Source organism: Athene noctua, chromosome 4 (assembly GCF_965140245.1).
Source record: "Athene noctua chromosome 4, bAthNoc1.hap1.1, whole genome shotgun sequence".
NCBI classification, from domain to species: domain Eukaryota; kingdom Metazoa; phylum Chordata; class Aves; order Strigiformes; family Strigidae; genus Athene; species Athene noctua.
In genome coordinates, this window is record NC_134040.1 from 55,081,788 (window position 1) to 55,098,133 (window position 16,346).

Below are 16,346 nucleotides of genomic sequence, written 5' to 3' on the forward strand. Positions count from 1 at the left end.
CACTGCAGGCAGGGAGGCACAAATAATCCCGACTGTTCTGCTGACAGCTCTAATAATCTTATTTATTATATGACAAATCTCTTTTATACGCTGCAATTGTTATGTCTTGATTTTCCCCCTCCCCCCGCCCTTTTGTGGTGCAGTGACTGCCAAAATGAAACAACAGGATGAGAAATCACACCGTTAAGATTTGTCAGACCTTGCCACGGCTCCTCTCCCTCCTATTTCTCCTGATTCCCAAGGAGCTTGGTAGCAGCTTCTAGAGAAGGCCATTTCAAAACAGGCAAAAATTGCCTGAAGAAGCCTTAATGAAAGCAAGCAAGCCCTGCTGACAAAAAAAAAAAAAAAAAAAAAAAAAAAGAAACCCCAACCCTCTTCTCCTAGACCTTCCTTTCCCTTTTCTTTAGAAAACGTTCTTTGCATCAAATCTCATCCAAAGGCTTGGAGGAAAGATCTTTGAAAACAGCTGAAGGTGGCATTCAACACTTGCTTCTGCAAGATGTGAAGGACACACTTCTGGCACGGAATGACCTCCTCAGGCTCAGCTCTGCAGCGCTGTAGTAAGTCAGTGTGACGAGGTTATCCCCAAGGAAGGATGCTCCAAGATGCTACCTAACCTCTACGGAAGCAATATTATCTACAAAAGCAGCAAACACTTGCCATCTGCCGAGCCATTTAAAAATCTTTATCTTTACCAAAAGCCTTCACAAAGACAAAGCCCAACTTATGAATACCAAGTTAACTGCACTATCTACAACAAAAGGAGGACAACAGCCCCAAACTGTTTCTTGGTTGGATTCCCAGGGGATTGGGTTGCCTTCAGATCCCTCTGAAAACAGCAGCCGCTACAATTTTATGGACACACTGAACACCAGCTACAACCAAGTGCTGACCCGAGCCATGCCAGCCCCAGATGGGATGCCACTGCTGTTACCATGTTGGGCTGCTCCGCTCTTCCCTCCTCTCTGCGCTCTGCCCCTAAGTAGCCAGGTCTATACCCAAGCTGAAAATGCCCAGAGAAAACCTGGGACAGCACAGTTCTTGAAATAATCCCAACACCATCCCTTTGGGGAAATACTGGAAAATTTCCCTGCTGGATGACCACGAGCTTGCCGCCACACTGCACCCCAGGACTTAACCCCAGTAATGAGAAGAGGAACAGCAAAATCCCTTTCTTCCAGCTAAAACCACCACGTGGTTTCTCTCCTGGGCTACCAGTCTGAAATGCTGGCGTGGAGGCAATCCCATGCTATCTTTGAGCAGGACTTGTACACATGAAAACCAATGCCCAATTGTCACTGGAGGCCACTGACAACCAGATGTTTTACTTTTCTTTTTCTGGAAATCCCCAGTCCATGCTGGGAAGGAAGAGGGGACGACGTCTTTTATTTAAGCAGACTCCGTCTACCTCATATAAGTAATCAAAACTCCTGAAGGCTTTATATGTTGCTTAAACCAAACAGCAGCAAAAATACAAAGCATAGCAGTAACACAAAAGGAAGAAAAAACAAAGTGAAAAAGGAGAAAAAAAAAAAACAACAACAACCAAGGAAAGAGCCCCAATCTTGTACCTGATGTATAGCAAACTGTACAGTATATACATCTTCATCATGTATTACCCTCCCAGAAGAGCAAATGAAAAGAACTTGGTAACACAAAGGGAGGAAAAAAATATACACCCTGTATTGTATTTGCCATGAAGCAAGCAACATGTTTATACACTAGTCTCTATAACTTAATGCTGTGTAACAGCATTTTTTTCTTTTCTTTAAATTTACAAAACAAAATATCTATCAAGAAATAATCTAATCATATTGCTCTTCAATACACTTCTGTAGACAAGTAAGACTCGAAGTTAAACTTCAGTAAACTGCAGCTTTTGGGAGCCCGTGAATGGCTACAAAACTCCTCCGCTCAAGTCAGTCCTTGGAAGCATTACCATGTGCTGCTGTAATTCAGTATATAAAGGTGCTATATATATATATATATATCTTCCATGTACAGACAACGTGTGGTGGGAAGGCTTGTTGTCATCGTCGCTGAAGCTTAAGAGACGGGTTAACCTCACATACAGCAGATTCATTTCCATGTTCCATGCATCTTACATTTACTTCATGAAAATGAGGACACAAATAGGAAGAAAAGGAAAACTTTAGTCAAACACTGCTTTAGAAACACTGTGGCAGAGGCCAATGTTCTTCAGTTATAGAAACCACTGAATTTCCCTTTTTATCTTTTTTTTTTTTTTTAGTCAAAATAAGTCTCAGGGCTAGTGTACAAAGTGCAGGACCGACCCACTTGAGGAAGCGACTTTAAAACCGAGTTACAATGGCACCATCCCATTCACCAACTGGACCTTCATCTCCTGAAGGCTGTTCATTATCTTCTTCTGGTGACCAACAAGTGTCACTCCCAGCCGCCTCAAATCCCTGTGGGAGAAAGCAGACGTTGGTTCCAGGGATCGCTCAGGCACACGCTGCCACACACACCACACACCACACACGCGGATGCTGCTGCCAGTGCCTACCTCCTACCATTGGTGGCTCCCAAAGCCAAGTTTAGCTGGCAAGTTTAATTTTCCCCATTTTTTTTTTTTTTTTAATATTAATGGCTGACAGCATCTCAGAGAGGTGACATGATTTGACTGAGATCATCTCGCTGGCCGAGGAGAAAAGCTGGACAGCAAAGTGTCAGTATCACCTTTGGCCAAGGACTCTGCTAGGCATGAAAAGTCCTGTTTACAAGAGGAATGTAAGAAAGCCTACATTGCAGTTTCCTCTTCTCCTGGGAGAGGCTGGTATTTGATCTCTGATACAAGCTGTGAGGAGTGAGGTCAACTCATGCTTCCCTCCTCTTCGGACTAGGCAAAACCAAAGATACACAACCCACAATCCTAGAGCCAGCTCCCAGAGAGCGCTGAATGGCAAAAGCCTTGAGCATGGCCACCAACTCGATGACCCCCTAAAGTCAACAGGAATTGGCAATGCAGCTTCCCTCTGGGCCTTTGCACATCTTCTCATACACCCACATTTGATTTTGGGGGGGGGGGGTGAATTCTACAAGCCAAGAGCGTTTGTGTTGAGTCTGTCTACTGGGCTGCCATGACAGGAAAACTGCAAATAAGATATGCAGGATTAGGAGGAAAGATTGTTTTCTCAGAAGCTCAGCCTTCTAAAATTTAGGTGTATAGAAGAAGGTAATCACCAAGGTTCATGTTGATGGTGAGAAACAGACAGGAGAGGGACAAGTTGTCCAGCCCCTGGAGATACTACAGCGGAATCTTGGGTGATTAGATTCAACGATACATCTAAAGCCAGGTAAGGCCATGGGTTATGGCAGAGTATAACTGTAGGGATTTCCTTCTAGGAAGAAAAAGCATTAACACAGAAATTGTAGGAAAAAAGCTCAGAGGAAACATCAAGACAGGTACATTTGTGTTTCCAACACAAGACACAGAGACTGTTAGAGAAGCAGTTCACCTTAGAGGAGACGTGGTGTTTAGTCTGAAGACTTCCACCAGAGAAATATTAGCCCCTTGTTTTCTACCCCCAGGCTGGACAGAATAAAGGATGGTTTCAAAGTGGGTTCTACAGTCTTGCCAATACATGTGTGAATCCCAGAGCTGCGGACACGCCGTGTGCAAGTCTGTTAGGAGAAAGCTCTCCACTGAAAGCCAGGGGGATGTGACCTCCTTGAACACATAGGTGCTTTTTGGAAACCACACTGGTGGGGCTGGCACATGCAAAGGATGGGGCTCACCAGCAACACCTGGAAGCCCAACCATCACCTGAGACATATTGCAAACCTGGCCTGCAGCTCACAGCACGGCCGTATGCTGGACTGCAGGCGAACATGCGCAACGACCACCAGAACACTTCCACGTGGTGTTGTGTGAGTTACCCATGGAGGTGCACCTCTCTCAGGAGCTTCACATTCTGGACAGAGACTCCTGTGCGAATACAACCAACTGTCATGTCCAAAAATTACATAGAGGAACATTGTTTTGAATAAAAAGTGATGCCGAGTGAAGGTTGATACGTTAACACAGAAGCTGGTTGAAGCCAAACTGTTGTACTGTTGTTCTCCAAGGATTGTCCTTTTGATTTGGAAAATACCAGGTTTTCTGCTCTAGGCTAAACACTTCATTTCATTATCATACCCTTTTTCAGCGCTGCATCTTGCTGATGCATAGGGGAAATCACAACGTAAGGGGCATGAAGCAAGGGAGGTCAATGAGACACATCAGCATCACTCCTTACCTGGCACAGAAAAGGCTGCAACATCTGTAAAAGATGTCTACCTTCTCAGGGGGACATACTTTCATTTCTGCCTCCACTGAATTGTGAAACTAGTTCAGCAAACCATCTTAATAATGAAGGAAAATGTAGTAATGCTATTGTTACATGCAATTTATTTTATGTACACAGCACAGTTGGAAGTTCACGCCAAAGATCAAACCCCACCCCACCCCACCCCCCCAAAAAAAAGATTCCCAGTATAGGACCTGATTTTTAAAGGAGCCAACATCCATCTTCCCCCTGCTGAGTACTGCTCTGCTTGCGCTTTTAGAAAATTCAGTCTTTTTTTTTTTTTTTTTTTTTCCCCAGGTATCTAAAGTGCAAGCTGAGCTCTTTTGAAAATCCAGCATGACATATTTCATAGATGTACCATTTCTGACACTCTTGCATGTCATGCAGAAAAAAATAGCCTGAAACTATGAGAAAGGTATGTACGTTTTGGTGTTTCACATGCAGCTCCATCAGTCTAATAAAAACCCCCTACTCACTACACAGCTTTTTTTTTTCCGCCTTATAGTATCCCCTTAACTCAATATCCTTGAGGAGTGCCTCATTGATTTACAAGAGAGAAAAACGAAAAAGAAGTTTCTGGTTTCAATCCATTAACTGCTCACCAGGGGATCCGGTCTATTTTTTTTTTTGAATATCAAATCCTCTCAAATGTGGAAAGCCACCAGCCAAAAGCCCAGGGACTGCTCAGAGATGGGAAAAAATATTACCATGAGGCCTTCCACCTCCACAAAGATGAACCAGAAGACAACAGCTCCTGAGCTAAATGCTCACCTAATATAAAATCAGCAGCTTTATTCAAAAGCCACCTCATGCGTTGCAAAGCCAGCCACAGAACTTTTCAAAAACTGCCTAGAGAATGCAGGAGCTTTAATTCTCATTTTTCAAGCATGACTTACAGCACGTTGCACGCTCCCGTGCATCCAGTGCTGAGAAACTTAAAAGTAGCATAAGGCAGAAGCCAATTTTAAACAAAATTGGGTGCACAAACCAGCTGGTTTTGGAACAAAAAAAATCAACTTCTCTGCCAAAGGGCTGCAAAACAACTGTTCTCAAGCTCCAGTCCAGAGCTGTCTGGCTCATGTTACCACAGCCAACTGTTAATTTCACGGGGCTCAGCTCTGCAGAGGAGATGTGTGTGGGTATCTACTGGGGCTTTGCAATAGAAAGACACAATTCCCTGCAAGAAAAGGCACAACTAAGACCTGGGGCCAAACAACACTTGTGATCAGGATCCAGGCTGCACCTTGCCATGCAAGTGACCCAACCCCAGGCGTTGGGTTTTGGGCGTGCTGCTGTGGCAGCAGCATGGGTGCTCCCCGAGGCCGCAGAGATACGTGCACCTGTGTGCTGTGGAGTCTCCCTGCTTCAAAATGCTTGAACTCTCCGGCAATGAGGCAACTTTTATTCTTGTTTTAGAGAGTAGTCTCCCCTTTTCACTTTTCTTTCACTCACATAGGGCTGAAAGCGGAAGGAATTTAAATCACTTGCCAACACAGTACTAAGAGGCTGATATAAGTTGACCAAAAAGCCAGGGAAATAAAGGAGAAAATTGGTGTTGGTTCATCCCAAACAGCCTGTATACAGCTGCACGCATGCTGCTCTCTTACCACCTCCTGCATGAAAGCCCAACTGCAGTGTGCCAGGAACAACAAGGTATCCCCTTCCCTGCAATATCCTCCATTTGCAAGGGTTGAATTCACGGTCTCCACGTTGTATATTTAAAACATTTTATTTACAAACAGAACTACTTATACACCATGGAGCAGTTTGTCAAACACAGTGTAGACTAGGACTGGATTGCCACATAAAATACAACCCCCCTCACCAGCCCGTTAGTCATGCAAGCAAAAGGGCCAGGTTCCTGAAAGATCTCCATGGTTGGCAGCTGTCAACCTACCACAGATATTTTGTATTTCATCTCCCGTCCACGCCAGATTTCACCACTCTTCTTCACATGGTGTAACTCTACAATTGCCTGTGCAGACTGGGACTACTCATAGACTTAGTTGTCAGTTTGAATGAGGGGAAAGAAGAACCACCTCAAAGACCCTTAGAAGATGCTAAAGAGAAAGGAGTCCACCTGATAGGGACTTTTGCATGAAATGAGGACTTAAAAAACTTTTTTTAAGAGTTCATCTGCTCTTATTCATTATTCCCATCTTACCTGATTATGAGATGAGAATTGGTTTGTTCAAAAACAGATGCAGTACCACAATCTCAGGACTGAGATTTTAGGTTAAGAATAAGCATCTAGAGCAGGTGAATTCTTAAATGCTCTTCATCCAGTATAACTTTTAATAAATAATTAATTTTATTTTAGAAGAAAAAATATACAATGCAAAGCAACACAGCACATATTATTACAAATATTCAGAGCTCTTAATCTAATAACAAACAACAGTGTGTCCTGAGATTCAGTGTGTACAGATCTTTCAAAAGGTAGAAGTATGTAGTCCACATGGTTAGTAATTGGTTCAGTCAAGTGTAAGACTGAAACTCATGTCATGGATCTATCTATTCTTGAGTATTGTCCTGGTAAAGTTATTCTTGCAGTGGATTGAAAGTGCTCCAGACACACTCAAAGTCACTAGGTGGTCCACAAGTTTAAAGAGCAGGTCTGGTCCACTGGAAAGGTTGCCTTCAAGTCTGATATCCAGTTGGAAAGAGGGGGTGGAGGGTGAGGCTCCACTTTTCACAAGGTGATTCATCCCTTTGCAAGAATTAGAGCTAAATGTAGAAATCACTCTTTGTTTGAACACATACATTTTCAGGTCTTTGCTTAAGCAGGCAGAGCTCAGGACTTGGGGCGATATTCACCGGTTTTAGCTTTTTTAATCTTTTGCTTTCAGAAATTTGTCAATAATACCACTCTTTTCTGGAATAAATGCATCAAGCCGTCAGTTTGAAAGAAGCAAGGTGGCAATCGGGATCTTGCCTTGCATGCTGGGGGTGGGTGGGGATTTAAAAAAAAATGCTGAACATCTACCATCTCAACAAGGTCCTGTAAAGAGGCCACAGGCTGGGTGTCCACAATCACCAGTCCCGTCAGCGTTATGGCCAACCCCCCCTATGGCGCTAGTAATTTTTCTTCAGTGGATTTTAGGAATTCTTTACATTCATCATATTTATTTTTCTTGCCGTTTCTGGCAGCAATTATCTAGTTCTCCTTTCTCCATCTAATTTCCACATCTGTCTCCTAGGCAGTTTAAATTTGGGGAAGATCATTTTAGGTGGTATTTGAAGGCAACCTCTTAAATTGTAAAGAATGTTTCACTGATGTCATTTGGGGAAAGCAAGCTACTTTCAGATGTTCAGATCATCTTTTCACCTGATCCCCCCAAGTCCCAGCTCTGGAATATACTGAACAGTTACCTCTATTAAAAATGACAAGGAACATTTAACTGAAATTCTCCTTTGCAGAGTACAAAATGTTTTGTTGTTCCCTTTTACAGAGGAAAAAACCTAAATCCTCCAGAACCAAAACCCCCAATATACTAACCTTTAAAGAACTTTGCTTGTTCCAGTGTTTATTTTCTGGAGAACCCATGAGAGTCTCAGCTAAGCCCACCCAGGAGCCATTTTTCTCTTTTACTTTGTTGATTTCAAGGGCAATCTGCCAGTTTACATCAGCCTGAGCATGCGGTTCAGGTCTTCAACATGGGACACCTTTCCTCTTAAGCCACTATAATGGTTTCTCCTTTTTTAACAGCTGAGAATCTGATATTTTGCCTTTTCTTAATATGTCTGAGAGGGACAAGAGAAGTCTTGATTTGGATGGCTGGTTGGCTTTTTAACAAACCTTGCACAGTTTTCCCAAAAATAGACCTAAGTGGAGTTAAGTCTTCTTCCTAAGCCACCACTGTAACGCAAAGGTGCATGGGCTAAGCTGTTCAAGAGCCAAGCCTGACTCATGAAAGCATCTCTGTCCAAGGCAGCTGGTGGTGGGAATTTATTTTTTGGATAACTTAGTAGTTGAAGTTAGTGTCAAACATTTTTCAGTTTGAGATGAAATGCAAGATGGATTAATGAAACGTCTCCTTTCAGCTCAGAAAAATCTCAACAAACAAAACCCAGAAGCTCCCAGGCATCAGCTCCTCTGCACTGCTCTGCTGCTGTAAAAGCCTGAAAGAAAGCTGAAGGTGAGCAGCTCAGACATGTTGTTTCCACTGGGGCCAGTGGTGGACCAGAGTAGGATGACATTGGTGCTATAGAGGACAAACTGGGACCTGCTGGAGGGGGCCTTAGAGACGGTCTGCAGATGGTAAGAGTCAGAGCATCTCTGGTAGATATAATCTTATTTAAAGACTTTTAAACCAACTTGCCTTTCTGGCTAGAACTGTACAGATAATGGATTTCTTGGTTCACTGCCAAAAGGAAAAAACATTTTGAAGTACTTTTTGGGTAGCCTGAAAAGATTTTGGGGATACTTTTGAAATTTCTGGAATACCAAAAAGTAAACAGAGGGAAGTATTTAAATGTTTAAGTCAATTTAGGGAGATAATTTCACAATCTGAAATGTTGCACTCTAGAAAATGGGAGGTTAGGAATAGTTTTGTCAGCAGGATGGGATGCTAGGACTGTTTAAAGCTACAGGAGTAAGTGAACTGCTAATTTACTGTCAAAAAATGACCATTAATTCAGGCTTAAACTCAATATTTTCTTGGACCCAAAGCAAAGTGGTTTACTTCTGAGCATTTCTTTTAGAGCTCTTAAAACTGCATAAAATTCTAAAGAGGAACAAACTGGAATCTTTTGCGAAACCTAATTTTCTTCTTTCATATGAGACTAATTCAGCCAAACAGTAACAAGTCTATGATATAATTTAGACAATCTGCATTTTCTACCAGAACTTGCTCTGGTTGTAAGATTAAGGTGGCACAGTAGAGGTGAATGCTGCAATGTTTTTCTTTTCTCTTAAATTACTGCCTCATCCTATCCCTCCTCTTCCCACTCACCCTCCGGCTAGGTCTTTTTGCCGTGTGGACTCTGACAAGCCTGGGGATGGACCTCTTCCTTGATCAACATTTGTAGATCACCAATCTAAATGGAGCTCTGAAGCCTGGTGTTTCTGGGCACTGCCAAATCAGATGAGTAGATAAGGAAATGTGGAGTCCTCAAAAGCCAACGTAACATGGCACATAATTACAGGATTAGGCTGGGAAACCACATGTAAAAGTCTCAAGCACCCAAAAAAGGATGTAGGTAGAAGTCCATGCATCCTGACTCCCTTGACAGTCGCTAGAGAGCTCAGGGTTTTCACATGAATGCCTGAAGATAGACTGGATGAATCCAGGTGTAAGGAACAAATATTGGTGATGTGAGTGGAGCAAATAAAATGAGTGACAGCAGATATGCTTCTGCACTCCCTCCATGCGTGTAACGCAAAACTGCATTCCATGAGATGTTACCCACCTGCACCATGTGCAAAGGACCTCCTACTCGGTGCAGGGGGCTCCACAGCAAGCCCTGTGGTGGACAGGAGAAATGCAGCCATTCTATGGGGTGTGGGGATTTTTCTTGTTTTATTCCTAACCGTCGGCACGGATTCTGTATGTGCACTGGCAATCTGCATGTGGTCAGAGGAGCCACGACCTTCTCCAAAACAGCACGGAGCATAATCCTTCTCATTCTGCCTTAATGCCTGCAGTAAACTAAGTTCCAATTAACCCATCTAGAAAGGCAGGCTTTGGGGTGAGTTTGAGTAAGTGGCAGGAGGAAAGTACAGGTGTAATTACACAAGCAAGGCAAGCAATTAAAGGTGAAGCATAACAAACCAGCAGCCCCGAGGCATTTACCAAGTCATTTGAGCGCTGTCACCCTAACTGCAGTCATACCCACGTGCAAAAACCAAGGGCACATTCAGAAGAAACAGTCTCAGCCAGGGAGTCTGTCCCCGGAGCTGTGGGTTTACTGATGCTCTTCCGTTGGCATCAGCTGTATCTATGCTTATTTCTGTAATGCTGAATACTATTTCCACGCCTTACTGGGCTTGACTGTCCACTTGGTTATGTCTAAATCAACTGTGAAACCAGGTAATCCTGTGTAAAGCCAGTATACCTCAGCAGGGACTCTAGTTCCTACATATTTGCTACTAGGGTCGATTTTTTATTTGTCTGTAACCCCAAAAAATCATCTGCTATTATGTCGAGAGGATGGCCTGGCAAGTATTCAAACTCAAGCATTAATTTCTGTGAGTAAAGGAGCCAAAGTACTGGCTGTGACTGTAAGTTTTAGTCTTGCCTGCACTTGTTATCATCAATACAGCTGTTAAAAGAGAAATTGTTTACTGCAAACAAAGGGTAATGGTTTCTCTTTCTGCAGTCTCCTTCCTACATATTTTTGAATTATTTATCTTCTCACCCTCTGCAATTCCAACAAATGAGGTGAAAATGATCTGAGCAGTACTCACTCTAGGGTCACCTGTGCCACAGCATCCATAGAACTGTATCCATTCTCCATGAAGATCTCTGTGTACCGGCCCATTTTGATGGCTTCCAGCCATTCACCCACCGATCTGTAAGCACCGCTCCCCACTGGACTGTGCTCTACCAACAGATTTGATACTCTAAAGACAAGCAAAAACAGAGAAGCAAACAGAATCAGTATTGTGATGTAACCAACGTGACTCAGTTGCCTGCATTTTCATATGGTAAAGATGACTTTTTTGTTGCATTTTCAGTGATTGCTGATCAGCAACTGATTCAGCCTAAATCCTCCCAGAAGGCTTAATATACTTGTATCAAACACAACGCTTCACCTGTAACTTCACCCACTTTTGAGTTAGTTCCTGCCGATTCTGGTTCTCACTGCAAACAGAAAGAGGAGGAGAGGACTATAATCCATCCCTGTTACCTCTCACTCACAAACAGGCTCCTCTTCTATCAGGCTCCCCCGGTCACTCTGACTTCAAAGTCTTTGGCTTCACTCCTCCCGCTCTGTTTTCTTCCTCCTTCTCCTTTAAAGCTCATAATTAACTTAAGACAGCCTGGAAGCCGAAACCCAAATTACATTTCCCAGCAGTGTCAGCCATCAATGGCTGGCTGCTGTTAACACTTCAGGGGCTGCTCCCGCAGAGTCGGGTGGGGATTTCGAATGCGGGCAGCCTCCGACAAGCCCTGCAGAGAGCAGCAATGCTCTAACCACGCTCCAGCCCTGAAGCCAGAGGTAGGCTCCTGCTCCCCCCACCCTTGCTCCAGACCTCCCCGCAGCAACTGTTACCTGCTTGGTTATGCCACGCACAGAAGCAGCAATTCAGGCAAATAATAATCCTTTACCATGCCAGAAACACCGATATGGTCAGTACCTGGCACAAGCAACCCGTGCTGCATACAGGTCCACCACCCTACTAAAGATGTGGAGAGTAAAGGGGGCTTGTCCAAGGTCAGCCAGGAAAGAAACTAGATTTGTCCCCTGCTTTGTAAACCAGGACACACAGCTAACATAAGCCTTGCATAAAGATTATTACCCACAGGTAAAAAAACGTTTTCTGGGTCATCCGCTGACAGTGAAAATTACAGTTAAAAGACTTTCAACTGGAAGGAGAGCAGGGATATTGTATTATTATAGCACTTCAGGAATCTTCATATATTTTATGAGCACATTAGTATTATTTGTTTATTTAATAGCAATGCTGAAGGGTCCAATAAAACGTGAATACTTGCAGTACCAAGAACATAATGGCTTCCCATAACATTTTATACACATGAGGAATTCAAAACTCCTAAGTAATCATAATGAGAAGTGGATTTTCATCACTAATGTCAGGAGGTACCTACTGATATGCACACGCTGTAATGTAGAGAGTGACTTCCTCCCTTATTTGCATTAATGAGAATTTCCATAAAGAATACATTACATATATAAAAAAATCCTTTACAGCTGCTGTCTGCTGAAATTATGATTCATTTGGAATTACTATGGTCTGAGCATGGCAATCTATGATTATAGAAACGCAGTCCCAAAGCCTGGCTGTTCAGGTGCTCCATCCACACAGAAAATACCCATAGCAGCTCTGAAAAGGAGATGTTTGGAATTGCATGGACCTGTTCATGGAATAAATCATCAGCAAATTGCTTAGCAGCTCAAGGGAATGGTTTGCTGCCTATTTTCCTTTTTTCTGGCACAACAGTTTGGTATAAAAGAGTGCATGAACCACCGCATAACAGGCCTAGAAAATGACTGTTCTGAACTGAAAATAAAAGAGAAATATCACATTTTTTATGCTATCATAAACTTTTTCCTGCAGGTTTGCTGGGACTGACATTACATCTAATTGCTAATAAGAGTAATTTCTTCTTCAGATGGCAAATGTAAAATAGTCTGAGGAATCAGATCTATCTTGTATTTAAAAATTAACAGAGATTTCGTGTTTCTTCTCTTCCAGTTCATGAGATGCCATGCATTGGGGCCAGCCAGGACAGGGATGTGAGGTCCAGCTGCAACAGGTGAGGTGGTCCACATGCAGCTGTGCAAGACTCACTTGGAAGGTGTGGAGAGGGTTGGGTCTAAGCTCACAACAGTACATCTGCTTTGGTCCACATCACCAGTCTAACCTCATCTTACATCCCTCTCATTCCTGTCCAAGGAAAACGACGTTTTTCTCCTCTGAGAATAGTTTTTCTGAAGGTCCCCTTCCAGTGTTAACACGGGAACTCCACTGCCATCAGTAAAGCAGCAATGATTTACATTCATCACTTCTTCATGACCTTGCAAGGGACTAAGTGATGAGAAACACAGATGGCTTACAAGTAATACTTGTGGCTTACAGTGAAAAAGAAAAAGCCTTTAAAAGACTCCAGTATGGTGGAGACTCAAATATTAAAAGTCACTAAAAAAATATTAATCTTTTTTTTCCCCAAGTGCAGCTTTATTTCTTGACCGTATTTACCTTACCTGTAGTTGTGCAGCTGTCCAGATTCATGTTTAATTGCACGCTGGCTGCTCTATTCAGTCAATGTGGTTTTAGCAAATGGTTTGTGTACAGCTCTTTGGGAACCACAGAAATCCTCTCATGATTACCAAGACTGTCAGAACTGGTGGTGGCAGCTAGCACACCTGGGAACAGTTGTGGGAGGATGCACTTGGACATCCATGAGCTTTGCACTTCCTAAGAGTTTCCCCAAGAGAAACTCTTAATTTATATTACCAAGATAAAGTCAATAGGCTGATAATTCGAGCAGCATTTACTATCTACTTCATGCACTCAAGTCTCTAACCTTGGGGTAGAGCACAGGTAGCTTTATCATAGGCCTATATATACTGCTGAAACTCCTGTTTCTGAAAGAGAAGCCACAGTAATTTTCTTTGTGGCAGCAGCACTGCATTTATAGAGTAACTGAACTGCTCACCTGCCTGCCAATTTCAACAGAAAAAGTTGATTTGGGAAAACTCCCCTGGGCTTAATGAAGCTGGAGGAACATCCACTGGTGGACGCACGCAGGCTAAATATTAAGTGGTAATTCAACCCAGGGAGCAGGTATTCAGACAAGGATCTCACTCTGAGAAATGGCTCTGGCCTGAGTTTGTACCTGCTCGATGCATTAACCAACGTCTTCAAGCTGCTTGGGTTACGGATGAGCTTGTCCAACATGCTGACAATTTCGTCAAACTTGGGCCTGCTGTTGCGGTCTTTCTGCCAGCAGTCGAGCATTAGCTGGTAGAGAGCAGCAGGGCAGTCCATGGGACTTGGCAGGCGATAGCCTTCCTCCACAGCTTTAATCACCTGCAGAAGACAAAACACGAGCCTGATGGGTTGCTTTTCCTCCTCTCGCTTTTTTCCCAAATGCAAATTGACTTAAACAGAGAACTCTGGGAGTAGCAATATGCTCACGTGAAACCCCCAACTCTCCACACAAGAGGCAAATCAAGTAAACCCCACTACTTTTCATATTTTCTACAGGGTGAGTTGAATGACTTAACTTTGGTCACTGCAAAATGAATCTAGAAAGCCAAGGCACTGCTGCAACCCGGGGGGTCAGATGTGCAGGTTGCACTTGTTCAAAGCTCAGCTGAGGTCTGCAGGTTATATTCCAGGAAACTCTTGGAGCCTACCTTAAGTCCATGCAAAGCAGCCTATGGGGCTTTCTGGCATCTTCTTGGGGTGCAGTGATTTTGTTTATTCAGATGTTGGCTTCTTTTTAAATGAAAAGGATTGTGCTAGACCACAAATTTGTATTACAGTTATAAAAGTCTGACTGTATTTTAAAAGAGACTTTGAATGCTAATTGATGGATGGATTCAAGGCAGAGGCAGAACAACCATCTCATATATCATTCAATACTGTCTGGGTCTAGACATTTCTTAGTGTGGCCACATTTCTGCCAGGAATTTAAAATGTCAGCCCAAGAGTATGTAAACTAAAACCAGGGGAGGGTTGTTGCACTGATTTCAAATACAAACCATCTATGGTTCTAGATCTAAAACAAGTGACATGCACATGTGCTGCCTGCTCTCAAACTGCAGAAATTAATAAATGAGGGCAGAATTGAGGAAAGGAACTTGTTTTTCCCAGTTTGGGGCAGATTTACAACAGGGCTTCAAGCCCAACAGTTCCCATTATGAACCATTATGATTTTCAGGAGAATGCAGCTCACATTTCAAGCCACAGGGGTCTGCGACCATGCCAAGAGAGTCCCAACAGCCCATCTTCACACCCTCTATTCCCAAGACTCCTTGACCAAAAGGAGCTGGAAGCAGCTATTTGCTATGTGGAAAACCACAGTGCCTCACTGTTGGACTCCAGGGACTGCCTCAGATGCCATTCATTCTAGACACTGTCTCACAATTTAAAAACATCCTGTGTTTAAAAAGAAGGTTAGCTGTGGTTAGCATGGAAGTTGGTTTTTGGATCTTTAGTCCCTATGTGAGCAGTACAGGAAGAGTCACGTGAAGCTGGCATTGCATTTCAGAAGGCTCCAAAATTCAGGACTGCATGGATCTCTTTCAAATCATGCTCCATCACAGGGCTTTTTGCCAAGTGGAAGAGCCTCAGGAATGAGCCAGGCTGGCTGAGCAGCAGTAGTGGGAACCTCAAACTCCCTAAGGACATACATATCGGAGAAGTAGTTAGGTGAGGCTTTGCAATCTTCTCCAAGGGTAGTAAGCACATCTGAAGATCTGACCCATAAGACCTGCTGTCTTTTTGCACCCCTCTAAGATTTCATCTGTCGGTGGGGCAGTTACATTGCTCTCCACCCATCCTACACTTGCAAAGCAATCTCTTCTACAGCCTGGCTTTTGCTCACAGCATCAAAAACCAGCCCCATCACACTACGCTATCTCCACTGTCTGTTCTTCACATCATGCTTTTCAGTTGGTCACCGATTCCAAATTTGCAGCTGCCCTATAAAAAAAGCCTCAGTGTGGCACAGCCACAAGAACATTATTTGCTGTGTCTGTATTTATACCAGTAACAGATCATCCTCCAGCCATAGCAGAAATAAAATAGTAGCAAGAAGGGGATCAGACCATCTGGCACCAGCTCAGAATATCTGAACTACATCTGCAATGGGGTTATGCATGTTTGATATTCCTGGCAGTAACATCACAATCAATAGTGTTAACTCAATTTACAGGATGTCATTCGTTCTGGTGGTACAATGTAAATGGTATCAAAATACTGTGAGGAGCTAGGATGCTGAAATACGCTCTTGCATCTGAAGGTGCCTTGGGGGTCTGGCAATAAGAAAAGCAAAAGAACAGAACAACAAAGACTGAGTCACTTGTAGCCACCACAGTGCTTAAAAAATAAGAAAATAGCACATTCACTGTCCCATGCATTGGTGTGCACTGCTTTGAAAGACTTGAAGAGCTAAAATTTGCACTTTTTTTGTGCAAATGCTAAAATTTGCATCATAAGGAGGCATTTTTGTCCCTATCCCTCCTCTTCTGGACAAGTGCTACTCATGGATTGGGGTGACTGAACTGGATGTTTGGGAGAGGACTATTTGGGATAGTCTGTTACAGTAAACCAAGGCAACACTTTTAGATCTGTGTTTTTGTAAAACCACCAGTCTGCAGACTAAAAAAACACCACTG

The 16,346-nt window shown here is 43.2% G+C and overlaps 1 protein-coding gene across 14 annotated transcripts in view; it reads right to left on the bottom strand.

Annotated features, from left to right (window-relative positions):
* Positions 1-345: 345 nt before the first annotated feature.
* EPHA5 (EPH receptor A5) overlaps positions 346-16,346 on the bottom strand; it is a 197,043-nt gene continuing 181,042 nt past the window's right edge. For 11 of the 14 annotated variants that reach the window (XM_074905404.1, XM_074905402.1, XM_074905403.1 and 8 more), the window contains 3 exons: positions 13,838-14,031; positions 10,720-10,875; positions 346-2,429 (listed from right to left, as the gene is read on the bottom strand). In XM_074905404.1, the coding sequence (XP_074761505.1) occupies positions 2,324-2,429; positions 10,720-10,875; positions 13,838-14,031 (456 nt within the window). In that variant the 3' untranslated portion in view covers positions 346-2,323. Of the gene's footprint in view, positions 2,430-6,830; positions 7,021-10,715; positions 10,876-13,837; positions 14,032-16,346 lie in introns of those variants that run through there. The other 3 variants (XM_074905393.1, XM_074905392.1, XM_074905398.1) reach the window with 2 other exon arrangements.